General features: G+C 36.6%; 1 protein-coding gene across 4 annotated transcripts in view; it reads right to left on the reverse strand.

Annotated features, from left to right (window-relative positions):
* The window catches only part of GIN1 (gypsy retrotransposon integrase 1), a 32,747-nt gene that overhangs the window by 7,614 nt on the left and 3,456 nt on the right, over positions 1 to 21,677 (reverse strand). For 2 of the 4 annotated variants that reach the window (XM_061152108.1, XM_061152107.1), the window contains exons 2-7: positions 12,167 to 12,312; positions 10,214 to 10,407; positions 8,331 to 8,636; positions 2,480 to 2,671; positions 2,217 to 2,390; positions 1,471 to 1,753 (exon numbers count right to left, since the gene is read on the reverse strand). In XM_061152108.1, coding sequence (XP_061008091.1) covers positions 1,471 to 1,753; positions 2,217 to 2,390; positions 2,480 to 2,671; positions 8,331 to 8,636; positions 10,214 to 10,407; positions 12,167 to 12,308 — 1,291 coding nt within the window. In that variant the 5' untranslated portion in view covers positions 12,309 to 12,312. Of the gene's footprint in view, positions 1 to 1,470; positions 1,754 to 2,216; positions 2,391 to 2,479; positions 2,672 to 8,330; positions 8,637 to 10,213; positions 10,408 to 12,166; positions 12,313 to 21,677 lie in introns of those variants that run through there. The other 2 variants (XM_061152109.1, XM_061152110.1) reach the window with 2 other exon arrangements.

The raw sequence follows: 21,677 nt of genomic DNA on the forward strand, positions 1-21,677 counted from the left end.
ATTACTGGAAGAATAATCTGCAGAGAATTTAAGCATGAAGCAAAAATTGTCTTGCTTCTGTTTAAAAATTGTTCTATTCAGCTGGATTCTGAAATATTCAGTAGTAGCAGAATGTTAGGTCTCTTTAAGAAATTCTTTGGCAAGAGCAAGTTACAAAACGGTGAAACAGATCCTGATGCAGTAACGTTTTAAAAAAAGATTTTGCATTAATTTAGGAAGGTTAACACATTAGAAGGAATCAAGTCCTGAACACCAAAGATTGAGGGGAAAATCAGAAGAAAAGACAACCTGCACCTTATAATGTTTTGTTCCTATTTAACTTGCAGAAGGAAGAAATCATAAAGGGTAGCTTAGAACTGAGAAGGCACAAGGAATAAAAATGCTTCTTTTAATAGAGAATGAAGGTACTGGGAGCTGTCTGAGGTGGAATGGTCCAAGATAAGTTTACTAGAGCAACTGCTTCTGTCCTAAGGAGAAAGAAAGGACCTGGGAGCTTTCAACGTGAGAGTTGTGACCCAGATCAGAAACAGCTGAGCAGCCTCAAGGGCTTCATATCCTAAGAAAGAGGGTTATCTATTATCATTATTTTTGTAATTATTATTTACTTAAGGCTGTTAAATAATACAGTTGCTTATAATGTTTTAAAAGGCACTAAATTGCATCTTTCTTGTTACTCAGATTCAAATAATTTTGATGCTTTATCTTTCTTTACAGAAAAAACAAAAGTAACTTGCTAAGATACCAGTTTATTCCCTCTCAGTTATCTAGCTCAAAGAAACTCTAGAGAGCAGATACAATAGGACAAAATAAAAGCTTCAGTAAAGTAGGATTTAAACTGAAAGCCATGTCAATTAGCTCTAGTCTACAAAAGAAAGGATTAGAGAAGATCAGGATATCTTAGCTATTCAGATTCACGTTTTGGAGCAAGTAGCATCGTCTAGGGTGCTATTCACCTCCTATAATAGCGTTGCGTATCATTCTCAGTAGTGCTCACTCTCACCTTCTCCTCATCTACGGTGGCCGTGACTAAGATGCAACATTAAAAGTGAATCATATTTTTAAACATCCCTTAATATGTCTATCTCACAACAGAATTTGGCATTATTTATCTTAGCTACTACCATGTCATGCTAAAAGTGACAAAATATGCTGAAAGTGAAAATAATGAAGATGTAATTCTTCCCTCTATGAAAGATGTCCAGTATCTTGCACATGAACTGTGGGAAAAAGTATGTGAAAGTACACCAGAAATCAAAATAAAATCTCTTACAAACTTGACAGTTTCAGAAGCCATATGCTAATAAAAAACACTCTTTGGGCTCCAACACTATACGAAATTTTATAAAAACAAAAAGGGAAAATAAAACCCAACCAAAAGAAAGGCAGGGAGGAGGAGGAGAGATTTCTTGTAATTTAACTTCTCTTTTCATTCAAAGAAAGTAAAAATGTAGAGAAGGGACAGATATTTACCTTGTTCACGCAATTCTCTTACATAGGGCTTCAGGTGGGACATTTTGATAGGTCTTTTAAGTCTAGCTCCAGTGCTGTCCCGCAGAACAGCACATCCATTTTCTGTAATATAGTCTATGACACAAGGACCAACCCATTCAGACTGGAAACGACCATCCTTCCACCAGTTTTTCCTCTGCCGTAAAACTTCATGACCCACTTTTAGATGAAACGGATTTAATTGCTTTGGTTTCTTTTTAATAATGATTTTGCTTTTATTTAGTTCATCAAAATTGTTTTCCACCTGCAAGTATTAAAAAAAAAAAAAAAGGATGAAAGAGCTATAGTTTCTTGAAAGTAAATACAGATAATATTATAATAAAAACATTATTGAGATGCTACTGAAAGCTGCATTTAATCCCATTTAATTTTTTAAAACAGTATTTCAAAATCAGTATTATTACCCTAACTTTATAAAGAAAATAAAGTAATATGAGATGAAGTAACAGGCCCAAGTTAAACAACTGGGAAGCAAGACCAGGGATTTGAAAATTCAGCTGTACCTTCATTCCAAAACACATGGTCCTATTAACGTCTCTCAGAATTTCACAGCTAATAAACACACTGTTTAATCAAGACATGCAGAATTCAATGGAAAAAACTGGGTTTAAGTGTATATCATATGTATGTGTGTATGTGTATATGCTGAAAAAACATTTTTATATCATTTAATAGACTTTTAATAGTTTTTTTCCTGTTAGAATCACCTGGCCCACTGAAGTTGTCTTATTCTCCATTATTTTATCAGCTTCTTTAATTTCATCTAGAATTTTGGCAAACATACTTGTGTTATCACCATCCACTTCACGAATATCTGAAGATGCAGGCATGTAAGGATTTCGATTAAACATTTGAAAATATGGTGTATTTTTAGTAGGTTCCTATCAAGAAAAATAAACAACCATTTGTAATAAAACATGCAGCCAAGAGATAAAAACTCAAAAGTACTGAATTATAAAAAGAGACATACCAAGTGAGTAACATTGAAGGCGAATGAAACAGCTGACAGGTGATCATCCCAGTCGTTCGGGTAGTCAGCACAGTGTTTGGAAAGAAATGTTTTGATTGTGCTAGACGTACTTGCAGTTGGATTCATTGTTTGGGAGGCCTGAGAAATAACAATTTGCTTTGTGCCAAACAATTCACATAGTTCTACATTGATCTGAAAAATATATTTAAAAAAACAGTGACTTTAAAAGTCTGTATTTTATTTTTCCCTTGATTGAAGGGTTTCAAAAGAATTTAAATCTTGCCTTTTCCTTGACCATTTGTGTGCTGTGTCACTTGCTAAGTCGTGTCCGACTCTTCTGCAATTCCATGGACCATAGCCCCGCCAGGCTGCCCTGTCCGTGGATTTCTCAGGCAAGAATACTGGAGTGGGTTGCCATTTCCCTTCTCCAGGGTATCTTCCTGACTCAAGGATCAAACCTGCATTTACCGCCGAGCCTGGGAAGCCCATTCTATGAAGGGTAGTTTGGTGAAAACTGGACAATATCTAGAAACTTGATTACTGTCACTAAAGCAAACAATGAGTGAGGGGACCACTATGGACTCCACGTGTTGCAGATTCTCACTTTCCTCCCAGATACATTTCCATACTATGTGCGATGCACCATCTTCTGCTTTGCTGATTCAGGAGACTATTATCAATTTATACATATTAGTACAAGCTTCATTTCTTTCTTATTGGATGGAAAAAATAAAAGCTCTAATATTGTCATTTCTTATTTTGCAGATGACTGCTACTTTAGTCAAGGTAGGCAAGTTACAAAACACAAGCAGGCTCAGGGGTTCAACTCAAAACGTTTACTACTTGCTAGGACAAGGTCCAAGCTGGGCCTCAGCAGTACGTGAGCCGTGCACCTCCAGATGTTCCAGCTGGTTTTAGAAAAGGCCGAGGAACCAGAGATCAAACTGCCAATATCTGCTGGATTATCGAAAAAGCAAGAGAGTTCCAGAAAAACATCTATTTCTGCTTTATTGACTACGCCAAAGCCTTCGACTGTGTGGATCACAATAAACCGTGGGAAATTCTGAAAGAGATGGGAATACCAGACCACCTGACCTGCCTCTTGAGAAACCTGTATGCATGTCAGGAAGCAACAGTTAGAACTGGACATGGAACAACAGACTGGTTCCAAATAGGAAAAGGAGTACGTCAAGGCTGTATATTGTCACCCTGCTTATTTAACTTAAATGCAGAGTACATCAAGAGAAACGCTGGGCTGGAAGAAGCACAAGCTGGAATCAAGATTGCTGGGAGAAATATCAGTCACCTCAGATATACAGATGACACCACCCTTATGGCAGAAAGTGAAGAGGAACTAAAAAGCCTCTTGATGAAAGTGAAAGAGGAGAGTGAAAATGTTGGCTTAAAGCTTAACATTCAGAAAACTAAGATCATGGCATCTGGTCCCATCACCTCATGGGAAATAGATGGGGAGACAGTGGAAACAGTGTCAGACTTTATTTTTTGGGGCTCCAAAAATCACTGCAGATGGTGATTGCAACCATGAAATTAAAAGACGCTTACTCCTTGGAAGGAAAGTTATGACCAACCTAGATAGCATATTAAAAAGCAGAGACAGTACTTTGCCAACTAAGGTCCGTCTGGTCAAGGCTGTATCATTTTTCCAGTGGTCATGTATAGATGTGAGAGTTGGACTGTGAAGAAAACTGAGCACCGAAAAATTGATGCTTTTGAACTGTGGTGTTGAAGACTCTTGAGAGTCCCTTGGACTGCAAGGAGATCCAACCAGTCCATCCTAAAGGAGATCAGTCCTGGGTGTTCATTGGAAGGACTGATGCTGAAGCTGAAACTCCAGTCCTTTGGCCACCTCATGTGAAGAGTTGACTCGTTTGAAAAGACCCTGATGCTGGGAGGGATTGGGGGCAGGAGGAGAAGGGGACAACAGAGAATGAGATGGCTGGATGGCATCACCGACTCGATGGGCATGAGTTTGGGTAAATTCTGGCAGTTGGTGATGGACAGGGTGGCCTGGTGTGCTGCGATTCATGGGGTTGCAAAGAGTCGGACATGACTGAGCGACTGAACTGAACTGAGGACAAGGTCAGCCACAGGTCAGGGTGTCTCTCCAAAGCATCTGTCCTCCCCTAGGTACCCCAACAATCCTGGATGAGAGAAAATCCGCTATCACTTAGGGTAATACCTGAAATATTCAGTTGATTCTCCAGAGAGAGAATAAGACTGGAAGAATGACGAATTGAGCATGAAGTTTTCAATACTTCGGGATAAAAGTGGCACACATTCATTCATTTAATTTCTCTGGCCAGATGTGTTACTTGGGTTTACCCACCTGCAAGAGGCTAGGACAGCCTATCTGGAAGGCTAGAACTAGTTATTGCTAAGCACCAATCAGAAAACAACAGATGGTTATGTATATTTTAATCACTAAAAACTATAGAAGCACCATAAAGATAACACAAACTGAAAAATTAAGAAAACAAATCTATAACCTCATTACTCTTAAAAACCCCGTACAATTTGTATAGTTAACCATACAAATTTTTGTTTTAGCTTCTTTACATCTATTTTTTTTAATTAAAAAAAATTTTTTTTTTACTGTATTTATTTTTAATTGGAGAATAACTGCTTTACAGTGTTGTGTTGGTTTCTGCCATACATCAGCGTGAATCAGCCTCGGGTATACGTATGTCCCCTCCCTCTTGAACCTCCGTCCCACCTCCCACCCGATGCCACCCCTCACGGCTGTCACGGAGCCCCGGGCCGAGCCCCCTGCCTCATACAGCAGAGGCCCGCTGTCTGTGTTACACGTGGTGATGTGTATGTTTCACTGCTACTCTCTCAATTTGTCCCAGCCTCTCCTGCTGCCGTGTCCACACGTCTGTCCTCCCTGTCTGTGTGTCTCCTGCTGTCCTACAAATAGGTTCATCAAGACCATTTTCTAGATTCCATATATTTTTTACATAGTTATCTACATAAAATATGTATATATAATATATGTAATAAAATCTTTAATCCAGATTTTTAATTTACTCAGAAGACATATATGCACGCACGCGCATGTGTGTGTGTGTGTGTGTGTGTGTGTGTGTGTGTGTGTGTGTGTACGGCTCTTACTGGATCTCTGGCAAATTGTTTTACAAGAGTTAGTTTCAAGTTGCAATTCTACCAGTAATGTAAAGCTGTATTATTTTACCTGTAGTCTACTTGGCATTTTTGTTATTATTGCTATTTTTCTTGATATAGATAACAAATAATGGTGTTCATTTACCTTACTCATTACTTTTGGGTTTGAACCTTTTTCATATTATTTTTATTCCCTCTTGTGAATTACATTTCTGACACTGACTCAATTTTTTGTTTGAATCTTTTATAATAAAGGCATTAGCACTTTCCTGCATGAATCTGATTTTTGTTGGCCTGTTTCTTGGCCTTTATGTTTTGGTTATTTTACCACATATAAATTTCTAATTTTTAAATATTTGTTGATTTTTCCATTCAAATCTATGCCTCTATTCCCTAAGCCTGGAACGTTAACTCAGTCTTTGGAGATTTTTTTTTAAGTAAATTGAATTTTTGCTTGTTTCAATTAAAAAACACAAAAATTTTAATTTATCTGAAAATAATTTTGGTATGCAGTAATTCTAAAGTAATATTATAAAAATAAATAGAAATAATTAGAAAATTTTTATTTATGCTGTTAATTAAATTAAATGTATTAAATAATCCTTCCCCAACCCACTCTCTTGTAATACCAGCTCTCATTTTAAACATAATTACCAAATTCTGTGCCAAAAGGCCCCCTTGGCATCTGTTGGACACCTTGGAAACTACTAGCTTAAGGTAGTTTACGGTTTCAACATTAAATTAAGTAAGACTACATTCCTCTCGATAATGATGTATAGTTACAGAACTGTTCTTTGATAGGTGCTATGATTCCCTAGGAGCTCAGACAGTAAAGAATCTGCCTGCAGTCCGGGAGACCTACGTTCAATCCCTGGGGTGGGAAGATCCCATGGAGAAGGGAATGGCAACCCATTCCAGTATTCTTGCCTGGAGAATCCCATGAACAGAGGAGCCTGGTAGGCTACAGTCCATGGGGTCACAAAGAGTTGGACACGACTGAGCGACTTTTGCTCTATGCTCTATGATAAAGAGCAACAATGGTATAAAAGTCAGTGTGAAACAGGAAATGATTATAGTGTCCAATCGGATTCCAAGGTTTGAAAAACTGAGCAGAGGTCAACAGGTGTATGTATCCCATTAGTAACTAACTGCAGCTATTTAAGAATGAAATGAAAATAGTTTTCTATCAATTTATGACTACTATTCTCTTAAATGGCTAAGTGATTAGGACATAGACTCTAAGTTGTTTGGACCTGTGTAGAAAGACTTAACACAACAGAACTAAGGCTGCTGTCTCGTGAAAGTCCTGCTTACAAGGTTGGCCCTTGGCTGATGACTAGGAACTTGGATTCTGTGAGGGTTTCCACCATTCCCTAAGCGATTAAGGGTGGTTCATGGTGCCTAAGGGCTTCCCTGGTGGCTCAGAGGTTAAAGCATCTGCCTCCAATGCGGGAGACCCGGGTTTGATCCCTGGGTTGGGAAGATCCCCTGGAGAAGGAAATGGCAACCCACTCCAGTATTCTTGCCTGGAGAATCCCATGGTCAGAGGAGCCTGATAGGCTACAGTCCACGGGGTTGCAAAGAGTTGGACACAACTGAGCGACTTCACTTTCACTTTCATGGTGCCTAAACTGTTTTACAAAGAAGGTAGTTTACACTGAAAACTTCTTTGGAGAGTCTAGAATTTTTGGTGCCAATGTGATCAGCTCCCAGTTAAAATCCCAGGCACCAAGTCTCTAATGAGCTTCCCTAGTAGACAACAATTTACATGTGTTGCTACAACTCTTCACTGGGAGGATTAAACATGTCCTGTGTGACTCCACTGGGAGAGGATGTCTTCCAAGTTTGTTCCTGGTTTTCCCCTGGACTTACCCCCATGAGCCTTTTCTCTGCTGATCTTGCTTTGTATCCTTTAATCATATAAATCTCAGGCATGAGTATGACCATCTGCAGAGTCCTCCTAGTGAATTATTAATACAAAACCTGGAGATCACTTTAGGAACCCCCTGGCCCAAGCCCTAACTATTTATAACTTTAGGTATTTCTTCTGGATTGAGATATCAAAGGTGCTGTGAACTTAGACAGTCTGGTTACTTATACCAGTATTCTGTCAATTGTAAAAATTTAATAATATGCTTGAAGTATAGTAGTTATATTCCTTTGTTAGAATTTTTGTATATATTACTGTCTGCTTATTTTTTAAGGTTAACTTTAATTTGGATAAAGGCCAGGGCAAGGGAAAATGCTTCCTCATTTTTAATGCTGATTAGAAATCCATTAATTATATAAATTAATTTTGACTTGGGAAAAATTGATATTTTAATATTGAATATTCTCATTCATGAACATGATGTATAATACTTCTCCATTTAGTCAATTCTCCTTCTACATGTCAATCACAAAATTTTTAAGCTAGTAGCAAAAAAAGACTATTTGGTCCAATCTCCTCATTTTAGTTTGAAGAAAACTAAAGATAACTTTACAATTATTTAGTGGCATAGTAAGTAATGATACTAAAATACTGGTCTCTTAATTTCCAGTTCAAAAAAAAAAAAAATTTCCAGTTCAACTACTTTTGTACTATACAATATTAAACCTTTATATCTGTAGGAATGTATCTAAACTTATTAAGTATCACATAATAAACTGTGTTGGGTACTGAAAAGTGAGTAAAATATGCTCCTAGATCTAAGTAGCTTATTTGTCTTACCTGATGAATGAATTCATCTCTTTGGTCCATTATTATTTTCTGAGGAGGCCCATATAAGAAAAATATGTTGATAATAGCTTTAGAAATTTCTGATGCTGAAACATCACAAAGAGGCAAAATCACAACCCATTTTGTGAACAAATCTGTCATGATTATAGCATATACATGACTTCTGTTGCTTGTATGAAATGGGCCCATCAGATCAACAGTAACTATACTCCATGGATTCTCCACTTTGAGAAGATGCTGTTTAGGTGCTAGAATAACTGTATTTTTTGCCACTTGGCAATGCGGACAAGCATATACCTATAAAACGGGCATACAATAAAGAAAAGATATACAAGTGTTAATATATCCAATATAAAAAAAGCAGTATTATAAATCTAAACTTTGTAATGGTTGATACAGGGACTTTATGTTTTGAGGGAGAAACTTTTGGACTGTACTCAGAATAAAATGAAACTTATCCAGAATAATCAAATATTACTTGCTACTACTATTCAATGACCACCTTAATGGGTCTTATTTCACATGGAACATAATTCTGGTTTATAATCAATAAATACTTATTAAATGAATAGATCTCAAAACACATTTGCTATAATTTTACATCAGTATGTGAGTATATAATTTCTATAAGCAAAAAAGATTTTTCTTTTAAAGATACCACTCTAATAAGTTCATTCATTCATCTACTGCAATAATACTTACTAAAATATAACTTTATTCAAACAATATTTTTAGATGCCAGAAATTTCTCTAGGTCCTAGGAAAAGAGTATGAACAAAAATACAGTCCATGTTGTCATGGAGTCCAACTTATGGAAGATGCCGTTGTTCAACATATTTCTGGAATTCTAGTTTGAAAACTACTTTCAAATCAAGGCCTGAACAAAATTTTTAAAATGATTTTACTGAAATATAGTTATTTTTGATTAAAATTTTTATTTTCTAACTTAAACTAGTTCTCATCACAAATAACCTTACATCCAAAAATCATTTCTCAATGATAAAGATTTGACAAAGATTTCACTGAATGTCAGAAAAGGCATGTGTGGCAGGTTCTAAAGGTGAATACAAACACTGAGGTCTTTGGAATACCTTCACAGACTCACAAACAATACTTGGTTAAATTAAATATGTTAATTTTTTATGCCTGAGATGACAGTCTTTTAATGCACTATCACAATTATTAAAGAAGCCTCACACATAAACCAAGGAATTTCTACCATTTGCTACAGAGAGCACACGACCACACTAGTAGGGATCAGCTGACCTAACAGCAAGAATCCCTGAATTTTCTATCAGAAGAAGCTGAAGGTCCTAATGGGTTATAAAGTTACAAAACTCAGAATAACTTCATTATCTTCACAACTTGATTTGTTGGTTGGGGGTTTCTGTCATACTTGACATTTTCTATGTCAAGACAGTTAACAGGCACAAAAGATGAGAAGCATACTGGGCTTGATTTATCATGAACATTCTCTTGTCAAGAAAAGACTGTATGAATGTTATTAAAAATGTAGTGACTTATTTTTAGTCAAAGAAACTTCAGCCCCATTTAAATTCTGCCACACAAAATAGTTCAATGATGAAAATCTGTGCCTAAGATAATCTAAATATAGAAAATTCAAATATTTAAATAATGCCTTGTTCTAGTTCAAATTATATTTCAGTGATTTTAAAGAAGACTTTTGATGGGAAATAAAACTCTCTTTAAATGTTCTGCACAAAAAACTACCCATACAAAAAGTACTTAATGAGAAATGACCATACAAAAAGTACTTAATGAGAAGTGATATCTAGAGTTAATCTGCAGCAACAATGAATTTTGAATGTATACTATAAAGACATTTCCAAATATTCTGAAGACACAAGCCATACCCACTGTTTGACATCACTGGTCACAGAAGTCCAGTAGTAGCGGGACTCCACCAGAGTGAGGGTTCTGGAGATGCCGTGGTGGGCGCCAGTGTTGCTTTCATGGCATTCTCTTAGGACTTTCTTTTTTTCTTCTTCTGAGACAACTACCAAGCGATCCTGTTTTCTGTCTTTTCCGACATAAAACAGCTTCTTTTCTGGAATAAAAAAACACCAAAATGATATCACTGCAATTTTTAGACATCTATATATTTTTAAGATAATCACAGCCTTATCTTCAAACCATGAGGGTTTTTGTTTTGGTTAAATCTTTCTCCCTCTAAGATAGAATATTTGTGATAAGGCTACCATACAATCTGAAACATCTTCAGCTGTTATACTTACTGGATATGTAGAATGAGCTGCTCTAGTTTTGTAGCTATCAAATCAATTACCAAAGCACATGGTAATATGGGAGTATAAAATCATCTTCCTATGGGAGTAATCAAACTAGAAAAACACTTGCAGCAGGCACCTCCTAAAAATGGCATGAATTAGCAAATAAATTATATACAGATAAGCAACTTCTGGAATAGAGTTTTCCAAAAGAGTGTTTCATCAGAGCTGTATTTTTGTAAGCCACCACCTCTCTTAGGTTTTTCTGGATTTGAGTAGGAAATACGGTTGGTAAAGGCAAGAAAGTAGCAGAACTTGAATCTTCAGGACAGTTCTGCTTTCCTTTGGATACACCTAAAAGAGTCTATGACTGGGCAATGTAATCAGGGCATGAAGAGAACTGCCACTTCTCCAGCGTGGATGAATATTCAAACTCCAAAAGACACCATTATTCGTGTGCTTAGCTAAGAATATGCTGAGTGGAACCTTCCTTACTTGAATTAGAAAGCAAGCAACTTGAGGCCAGGAGGCTAATCTACTTCATTCACCAGCGTGTCCCAAGGCCTAGAATGTGACTGGCATGCAGTAGGAACTCAGTGAACAACTGGTGCGTGGATCCTTAGATAAGCGAATGGACGAATGCCCTTTAGTGTAAGAGGTAATAGGCATGTAAGAGACGTAAGAGACGCAGCTTCAGTCCCGGGGTGGGGAAGACTGCCTGAAGAAGGAAATGGCAACCCACTCCAGTCTTCTTGCCTGGAGAGGCCCATGGACACAGAAGCCTGGCGAGCTACAATCTACGGGGTCACAAAGAGTGGGACGTGACTAAAGCAACTTAGCATTCTTAAATTTAAGGGAGTTACTGGAAGGGATGTACACAGGGAGAAATAAATAGGTATTTATTTATAACCTTAGAATTTTCTTGACCTGCTTTGAGAAAAGCCTGATTCTGTACCTATAGGCAAAATTCCCATTAATAACACCAACATTCATTTAGCCATCTGGTGACTGTACTTTTTGCTTATCCATCTCAAACTTCTCTTCCCTTTTGGAGAAGGAGGACAAAGAGGGGAGAATGATCATAATCTTTCAAGATAAATATTCCACTGCCTTTCAAACATTTAATTCACTCACGGAGATTAGGAGTTCAAAGAGAAATATGATCCTGAAAATATTTAACAGCAGTGAGAGGGAGGATCCACAGAAACAATAGAGTAAATAAGATAACTTGGTCAACATTTTCATATCAGGCATCAAGTCAGTTCTTCATTGAGCGCGACGTGAATGCCTGCAAGTGCACCACTAAAGTAGGACTTACCAAGGGACAAGAGCAGTGTTAATTTATACAAGTGTTCTGGTTTTTTTCATGCTATCGTTTTCTGTCTATGATTTAAAATGCCCCTTTCATGCTTACTAGCCTTTAGTTAGCTTCAATGTGATTTTTATTTTGCTTTTGACTGAATGGCATTATCAATTTAAGCAACAACCAATTGCTACAGAAATTCTCAGGACTCCACAAAGAACTCCACATGGGAGAAGCACCTATATAAAACTCTATACTAAAAATTGGGGGTATTTTACCTTTGAAGACAAATTTTTTTGCTGCTCTTCTTATGCCACTTCTCTCACTAGGCAGTGTAGTTGGATGATATTCACCAGTTCGTTTATAATATGCAATCTGTTTAAGATGAAGGTCACCATTTTTTCCACTACGAACCATCATGAACCTAGGTAAAAGGTATTTAAAGATACAATTTAAGTGATAAGCTAATTCAGTTGCTATTTCAGTTCAGGCTTGTGTCATATTTGTGCTTATCTATGAATTGAACTTTCCTGGAATATTATCAGTGACAAGAAATAATTGCAGTACAGAAAAGGAACAGTATGATGTATATTAACTAGAATATCCAAATGCTATTTTTTAAGATACAACATGACACATTATCTTATCTCTTTCCAAGTGAAAAGAAATACTGAAAAATTTCCACATACTAGGAAAAAAGGAAATAAACAAGTACACTTCAACAAGTTTGCTTAAAGTCTCTTATTACACATCACTTGAAATGTTACTTATATAGGATGGTTCTGTTCTGTGACATTTAAATAAATGATAGGTGATAAGAGGAAAAATGTAGTTTTATGTTACTTCTAAATATACTCATGGTCACAAAAAATCTAAATCATTTATGAAAAAGATCTATTTTTAAAATGTTCAAATGATAAGTGACAAAGAAGATTTTAGCTATGCTAGATTTCATACAATATTCTGAACAACATGTAAGCTAATTTTTCTTGAACAGAAAAGATTTTTGTTCTGTGTGTACTTTCTCTGTGTTATAAAGAAAAGTCTGGCTGTACTGGCCAAAACAAAACTTCTCTATTTTAGACCCAAAGCATTATGAAAAACCATTACATTAAAAGAAAAACATCTTTTCTTTCATATTTTCAGTTGAAACAAACTATTCTGTGCTGGTTATTCTGTCTGTCACCACCCAACTGATCCAGATGTATTTTTGACCTTACCCTCCCTGCTGCTGTACCCTAACAGACTGGCCCTTACAGACTGCATTTACAGTTTTTTGGTTGGCCTTGGCCAGCAGGAGGGATGAGCAGTCAAATCGGACAGCAGAAGACATCAGGATATTTATTTCCCAGGCCCTTCCTTGGTGTAAGCTGCAACCTTCTACAACCACAGCTCCTCACCAGGAAGCCCACCTTGTGTGTCTCTAGCTCTCACTGCACCATTTCCTCTCCTTGACACTTCAGCCCTAGAGGCGGTAGCTATTTTCTGCTGTCCCTAGTCTCCAGGAGCCATGCTGCTTTCTTTGACCCTTCCCATCAGGTGTGTAAACAGGAGCTTTATTAAATTTTCTCTAAAATCCCAGCAGAGTATATCTTCTGTTTCCCACTAGAAATGTTAACTGATGCAAAGACTTAACATTTTGAATTTTCAAAATCAATATGGACGTTTACTGACCACTAGAAGATCTAAGGATAAGGCTAAAAGAAAATATTCCTGCAGAGAGAAGGTCAGAACAAAGCAGAATAGACCAAGCCTATGAACTAGGTCTTAAATAGCCTATTAAGTCTCTTTGCCAATGAAACAGCACTTTGCACATTTAATAACCATCTTTCTGATCTTTTTACAACTCTGGAATATCAGTATGTTTCTAACATCCCTTAACCTTAGACTAGCATAAAGTGTAGGCTATTTTAAAAGCAAACATTCTGCAAGGCTAATTCTCTCCTATCATAACTAAAAGACAGGTTAATTATGTCTATAAAACAGTTTATTCTAAATTAAATTCTTAATTATATATTTTTTTCATTTTGTAATAAATGGTTGCAAATGAAAATCAAACAAATGTACCTTATTACAATTTCTAAAACATCTCAAAAATAAATGGGTCAGACTTTAAAACCATCTATAAAACTACAGTAAATACAACAGTGAAGTCTTGGCATAAGGTTAGATAAACAGGCCATGGAAATAGAATATGGAGTCCAGAATTAAATCCACATGTATACAGTCAATACTTTACAACAAGTGCATTAATACAATGGGAGAAGAGATGGTCTTTTCAATAAATGATGCTGAAGCAATTGGATATTTGTATCAGAAGAAAATTAGTATCAACCATCTACCAACATCTTCTACAAAATTCCTGATAAATCATAAACCTAAATATAAAACATAAAGTATAAAGTTTCTGGACAAAAACATAGGAAAAGATCTTCAAAACCTTGGGAAAAAACAAAGGTTTCTGAGACAGGAACAAAAAGTCCTATTCATAAAAGAAAAAAATTGTAACAAGTTAGATTTTATTAAAATAAAAATCTGTTCATCAAAAGGCCATTAAGAAAGGGAAAAGATAACCCACTGACTGGGAGAAGATATCTTTAATATATATATCTAACAAAGGACTCACACCCAGCAAATACAATGAATTATGACAAAATCAAAAAGAAAAGGATAAAAATATTAAAAAATAGGGAAATACCTTACATGAGATTTCAAAAACAGTGAATGCCCAAAGGGATAATAAGCAAGTGAAAATGTCCTCAAACATCATTATTCCCAGGGCAATGCAAACTAAAGCCAAAATGATTTACAACTATACACTACCAAAAGGCTAAATTTACAAACACAGCAGGTATTGGAGGACACGCTCAGGCATTGTCTGTGTAAGTGTAAAAGGCTACAGTCACTGTGGAAAACTGACAGCTTCTTCTAAAGCTAAGCATATGTCTGCCCTGAGGACTTGCAATTCTATTTTTAACTTTACATCCTAGTGAAATGAGTGTATGACCATCAAAAGATGTGTATAAAAGCTCTCATAAATGAAACCAGAAACAGTAAACGCATCTAGAGGGTTTACCCTGTGTACACTCGGTCCTAGCCCTGTAGACACCTGTTGTTTTCCAGTTCCCTGTTGCTCTAAATCTCAGTGCTTTTCAAACTGACTGTGGTGAAGCACTACGTCTCCGCAACCTCAATCTGTGACAGTAGACCCCTTGATGCTTTTACTTTCATGTCACCCATCCTGTCTACAGCCTTTCCTCTGCCAAAGGATTCTGTAGCAAACTTCCATCCTTCATCAATCTTCAACTTAGGAAGCTGTGTGTGGTTTCAAGTAGGGAGTATAGACTGTCAGTCTACTATCTATTTGCCTGTCATTCCAGTTTTGTATTAATTCTCCTTCACTCTTAAAACAACCAACAAACCAGCAAAAATCATTTTCCTGTCTTACTTTTATCTCTAAGATACACTGACACAAGCTCTTCCAAGTCTAAGAGAGAGAAGAACCTGCTTTTTCTTAGTTTAAATCATTATGATCTATATTCTGTAAAATTTATAATATACTACAAATGACCCCAAATTCTTGTTTTCCTTTATTGGCTTTTGGGACCACCAATATTCTAAATCATCTAAAAGAAAACTTTAATAAAATATCCCAGTTTAGCCACTGGGCGCACAGTACCTGCAGAAAGATGTTTATTTAAAAAAAAAAATGTAAAATTCTCTGTTGCTTCCATTTCAGAGACCAGTAAAGGTTGCAAAATTTCCTGAAGGACATTAAAGGAAAGGGGAAGAAGTCTCATCAGGCCTCTAAAAAGTCTGCAGAAGTAAAAGACCAAACTCTCACACCTCAAAGGAAGTATAGGTCTTAAAACACAGGTTTATACTAGGGAAGCAAGGATTCTTCAGCATAAGCAAATCAATCCATGTGATTCACCAAACTAAAACATAGGAGGATGTGGGTAATTGTAACTGGTAGGAAAAAACTGGCCATGAGGAAACATGAATGTCCACAAAAAGCAGAGAGGGGTCTATATTTTGCCCTTACAGTTAAAAACCTGAGTTCCCATAATACCCTTTCTCTTTCCCTTCTCCATGGTGTCTTAGTCCATTTGGGTTGCTGTAACAATGTATCATGGACTAGATGACTTAATAATAACAAACATTTGTTTCTCCTAGTTTTAGAGGCTGGGAAGCTCAAGAACAAGTGGTAGGTTCCTTGTCTGCTGAGAGCTTGCTTCCTGCTTCCTAAATGGCATCTTTGCTACATCCTCACTTGGTAGAAGGGGTTCAGGAGCTCTCAGAGTTCTCTTCTATAAAGACACTTGTTCCACTGACACTTATTCCATTCCTGAGAGGTCTACCCTCAGGATCTAATCACCTACCAAAGGCACCACCTACTAATACTATCTCATTAGGGCTTAGAACTTAAACATATGAATTTTGGAGGGACACAAGTAGTATATAGCGTTGAGGTAACTCTAGTTTCTTACTAATGGTATGCATGCATCTCTGGTCAATGTTTCACTTCTCAAACCTGAGAATCAGATTAAACACTGCCACCTTCCTTTCTTCCTCCATACTGATTTTCATACAGTATTTGCATTATTACCACAGCCAACATCCAAAACCCAGTTTTGCAAAGATGTAAAAGAAAGGAAAGTAGTGTGACCTAGTGTTGAAACTGTGAACTAGTAGTCCACAAGGCATCTGATAGATGTTGAATGTAGCTGTGTTTTCTTTGAAGGTTTAAAACACTTCATGGTATCCTGTGAATTCACTATGATGTCCTGGAAAGCCTTGGCACAGAGTTTGACAACTGTGAGTCAGGCATTTAATAAGTAAACACAAATTAGATTTACTAAATTTTCAGAGATTAAGAAAAGGTTGTAGACTGATAACACTGACATTATAAGTCGCTTAGCGGTACAGACAAAGTTTTCAGCATTTCTTTAACTGAAATTAAAGAAACCTGGCAGAAAACAAGTTAATACTAAGTTCTATAAGTGTATAGCAAAAAGCACCTATCAGGTCATTTCCTTGTATCTCTTTCCTAAGCACTTCCTAAATAAAGAAAATAGGGTAGGAGGTAATTTCACAGAAGAAAAAGGCTTTGCATTTCATTTTCTCCTTGTAAAATTAATTTTTACACTTCTTTAACACATTCTTGATGATGTGTACTTCTAATTTCCAAAAAGTTCAGGAAATAAGACTCTCTAATTTTGAAAGACCAAATATTATTAACAGGAGAGTTAGTTTATTTCATTATTTCTATTCGGTTTCATTATTCATTATTTCTATTCTTTCACACAATTATAGCAAAGGATAGTAAAATATATTTAATCTTCAAGTAGGGAAAGATGAAAAGATTTTTGAAAAATTAAATATACCACATCACCCAATGAAAAATTAGATCTCGACTAAAAACACTTTAATACAGCACTGAAAGGAAGCCCATACAATATCCCATTTCCCAGATAAGAAAAAAAGACCTCAAGGGATTAATTTAGATTGAAATTGGCTGGTAAATTATAATATCAACAATGGAAGTAAATTATTCCTTCTGAAATACATTAAAAAATTCCTCTACAGGCTTCTGCCTGGTGGAAAAAAAATCACTCCCCAACCTAACAATGAAAAAAGCTGTATAAACTCACTAAGATGTCAGTTCTCCCCAAAGTGATTTACAGAATCAATGCAATGCAAACAGAAAGCCAACAAGCTCTTTAGAAGAAACTGACAAGCTGATTCTAAAATTGACATAGTAGTCCAGTGGTGCTGGGGGTATGTTAAATTCCTGTTCAGGGAACTAAGATTCTGCATGCCTTGTGGCACGGACAAAAATAACAATAAAAAAAAAATCGATATGGAAAACCAGATGACTCACAATAGCTAAAACAAGTTTGGAAAACAAGAATATAGTTGAAAATTTGTATATGACTTTGTTTCAAGACTTACTTTAATGCTATTGTAATCAAGATCATATGGTACTGGCAAAATGATAGCCATCAATCTATGGAACAGAATAGTATCCAGAAATACAGCTACACAGAAATGGTATTTATTGATTTTTTTACATAGGTGCCAAGGTAATTCAACAGAGAAAGAGTAATGTTTACAACAAATAATGCTGAAGCAACTAACTAAACATCCACATTAAAAAAGATAAATCTCAACAAACACTTGGCACCATACAAAGAAATTAAAATTATTCATGATGGTTTACAGATCTAAATGTAAAACCTAAAAGTTAGAGAATTTCTAAGACAGTAAAAAAGAAAATTTTTGTAAGCTTAAGTTAGACAATGACTTCCAGATAGCAAACATAAAGAACTACCCATAAAAGAAAAAATTAAACTTACATTCTCTTTAAAATACTGTTAAGGAAACAGAGTAATCACAGCTGGGAGAAAATATTTGCAGTACACATATATAATAAAAAAAACTTGGGTCCAGAATCTATAAAGAACTCTCAAAGCCCAATAATTAGAAAGCAAACAATTAGATTTTTAAAGTGGGCAAAAGATGTGAACAGACACCTCATCAAAGAAGATACGGTTAGCAAATAACATGTAAAGACATTCAACACCATCATGCAATGAGAAACGCAAATTAAAACCACAAGTTTTTGCTGCTGTTCAGGTGTTAATTCGTGTCTGACTCTTTGTGACCCCATGGACTGCAGTCTGCCAGGTGCCTCAGTCCATGGGGTTTTTCCAGGCAAGAATACCGGAGTGGGTTGCCATTTCCTTCTACAGGGGGTCTGCCCAGACCAGAGATTGAACCCGCATCTCCTGCACTGGCAGATGTATTTTTTACCACTGAGCCACCTGAGAAGCGCCCAATCGCAGTAAGATACCACTACAAATCCATCAAAATGGAAAAAAAACCTGCCAATACTAAGTACTACCAAGCATGCAAGCACTGCTGATAAGAATAAAAAATGGTGTCCTGGCTATTATAAACAGTGCTGCGATGAACACTGGGGTGCACGTGTCTCTTTCAGATCTGGTTTCCTCAGTGTGTATGCCCAGAAGTGGTATTGCTCGAAGCAACCTAGATGCCCATCAGCAGATGAATGGATAAGGAAGCTGTGGTACATATACACCATGGAATATTACTCAGCCGTTAAAAAGAATTCATCTGAATCAGTTCTAATGAGATGGATGAAACTGGAGCCCATTATACAGAGTGAAGTAAGCCAGAAAGATAAAGAACATTACAGCATACTAACACATATATATGGAATTTAGAAAGATGATAATGATAACCCTATATGCAAAACAGAAAAAGAGACACAGAAGTACAGAACAGACTTTTGAACTCTGTGGGAGAAGGTGAGGGTGGGATGTTTCAAAAGAACAGCATGTATACTATCTATGGTGAAACACATCACCAGCCCAGGTGGGATGCATGAGACAAGTGCTCCAGCCTGGTGCACTGGGAGGACCCGGGGGAATCGGGTGGAGAGGGAGGTGGGAGGGGGGATCAGGATGGGGAATACGTGTAACTCTATGGCTGATTCATATCAATGTATGACAAAACCCACAAAAAAAAAAAAAAGAAGAAGAATAAAAAATGGTGTAAACATGTTGGAAAATAGCTTTAACTTAAGAGAAATGAAAGTACATGTCCACACAAAAATCTGTATGTGAATGTTTCTAGAATGTTTATTCATAACAGCCAAAACCTAAAAACAGTCTAAATGTTCACCAACAAGTGAATGGATAAACAAATTGTGGTAGATCCACATAGTGGAATACCCCTCAGCAAAAAGCAACTACAAATATATTTAATAGGGACGAATCTCAAAATTACTGTACTAAGCGAAACCCAGACACAAGAGGCTACAAACATACTACATGCTACTCTTTTTATGATATCTAGAAAAGCCAAAATTATAGATGGGAAACAATTTTTTATTTTTATTTTTTTTTATTTTTTTTATTTATTTTTTTTATTAGTTGGAGGCCAATCACTTCACATTTCAGTGGGTTTGTTCATACATTGATATGAATCAGCCATGGATTTACATGTATTCCCCATCCCGATCCCCCCTCCCACCTCCCTCTCCACCCGATTCCTCTGGGTCTTCCCAGTGCACCAGGCTCGAGCACTTGTCTCATGCATCCCACCTGGGCTGGTGATGTGTTTCACCATAGATAGTATACATGCTGTGCTTTTGAAATATCCCACCCTTACCTTTTCCCACAGAGTTCAAAAGTCTGTTCTGTATTTCTGTGTCTCTTTTTCTGTTTTGCATATAGGGTTATCATTACCATCTTTCTAAATTCCATATATATGTGTTAGTATGCTGTAATGTTCTTTATCTTTCTGGCTTACTTCACTCTGTATAATGGGCTCCAGTTTCATCCATCTCATTAGGACTGGTTCAAATGAATTCTTTTTAACGGCTGAGTAATATTCCATGGTGTATATGTACCACAGCTTCCTTATCCATTCATCTGCTAATGGGCATCTAGGTTGCTTCCATGTCCTGGCTATTATAAACAGTGCTGCGATGAACACTGGGGTGCACGTGTCTCTTTCAGATCTGGTTTCCTCAGTGTGTATGCCCAGCAGTGGGGTTGCTGGGTCATATGGCAGTTCTATTTCCAGTTTTTTAAGAAATCTCCACACTGTTTTCCATAGCGGCTGTACTAGTTTGCATTCCCACCAACAGTGTAAGAGGGTTCCCTTTTCTCCACACCCTCTCCAGCATTTATTGCTTGTAGACTTTTGGATAGCAGCCATCCTGACTGGCGTGTAATGGTACCTCATTGTGGTTTTGATTTGCATTTCTCTAATAATGAGTGATGTTGAGCATCTTTTCATGTGTTTGTTAGCCATCTGTACCGTGTTCATGGATTGGAAGAATCAATATTGTCAAAATGGCTATTCTTCCCAAAGCAGTCTATAGATTCAATGCAATCCCTATCAAGCTACCAACGGTATTTTTCACAGAACTAGACCAAATAATTTCACAATTTGTATGGAAATACAAAAAACCTCGAATAGCCAAAGTAATCTTGAGAAAGAAGAATGGAACTGGAGGAATCAACCTGCCTGACTTCAGACTCTACTACAAAGCCACAGTCATCAAGACAGTATGGTACTGGCACAAAGACAGAAATATAGATCAATGGAACAGAATAGAAAGCCCAGAGATAAATCCACGAACCTATGGACACCTTATCTTTGACAAAGGAGGCAAGGATATACAATGGAAAAAAGACAACCTCTTTAACAAATGGTGCTGGGAAAACTGGTCAACCACTTGTAAAAGAATGAAACTAGAACACTTTCTAACACCATACACAAAAATAAACTCAAAATGGATTAAAGATCTAAATGTAAGACCAGAAACTATAAAACTCCTAGAGGAGAACATAGGCAAAACACTCTCCGACATTAATCACAGCAAGATCCTCTATGACCCACCTCCCAGAATATTGGAAATAAAAGCAAAACTAAACAAATGGGACCTAATGAAACTTAAAAGCTTTTGCACTACAAAGGAAACTATAAGTAAGGTGAACAGACAGCCCTCAGATTGGGAGAAAATAATAGCAAATGAAGAAACAGACAAAGGATTAATTTCAAAAATATATAAGCAACTCCTGCAGCTCAATTCCAGAAAAATAAATGACCCAATCAAAAAATGGACCAAAGAACTAAACAGACATTTCTCCAGGGAAACAATTTTTTAAATTAATTTTTTAAAATAACTACAAAAGCAAATTTTAAAAATAGCTGCAAACATTTATACGGTACTATACTGTGATGATCCTC

This window comes from Dama dama, chromosome 9, assembly GCF_033118175.1.
Source record: "Dama dama isolate Ldn47 chromosome 9, ASM3311817v1, whole genome shotgun sequence".
Classification (NCBI taxonomy): domain Eukaryota; kingdom Metazoa; phylum Chordata; class Mammalia; order Artiodactyla; family Cervidae; genus Dama; species Dama dama.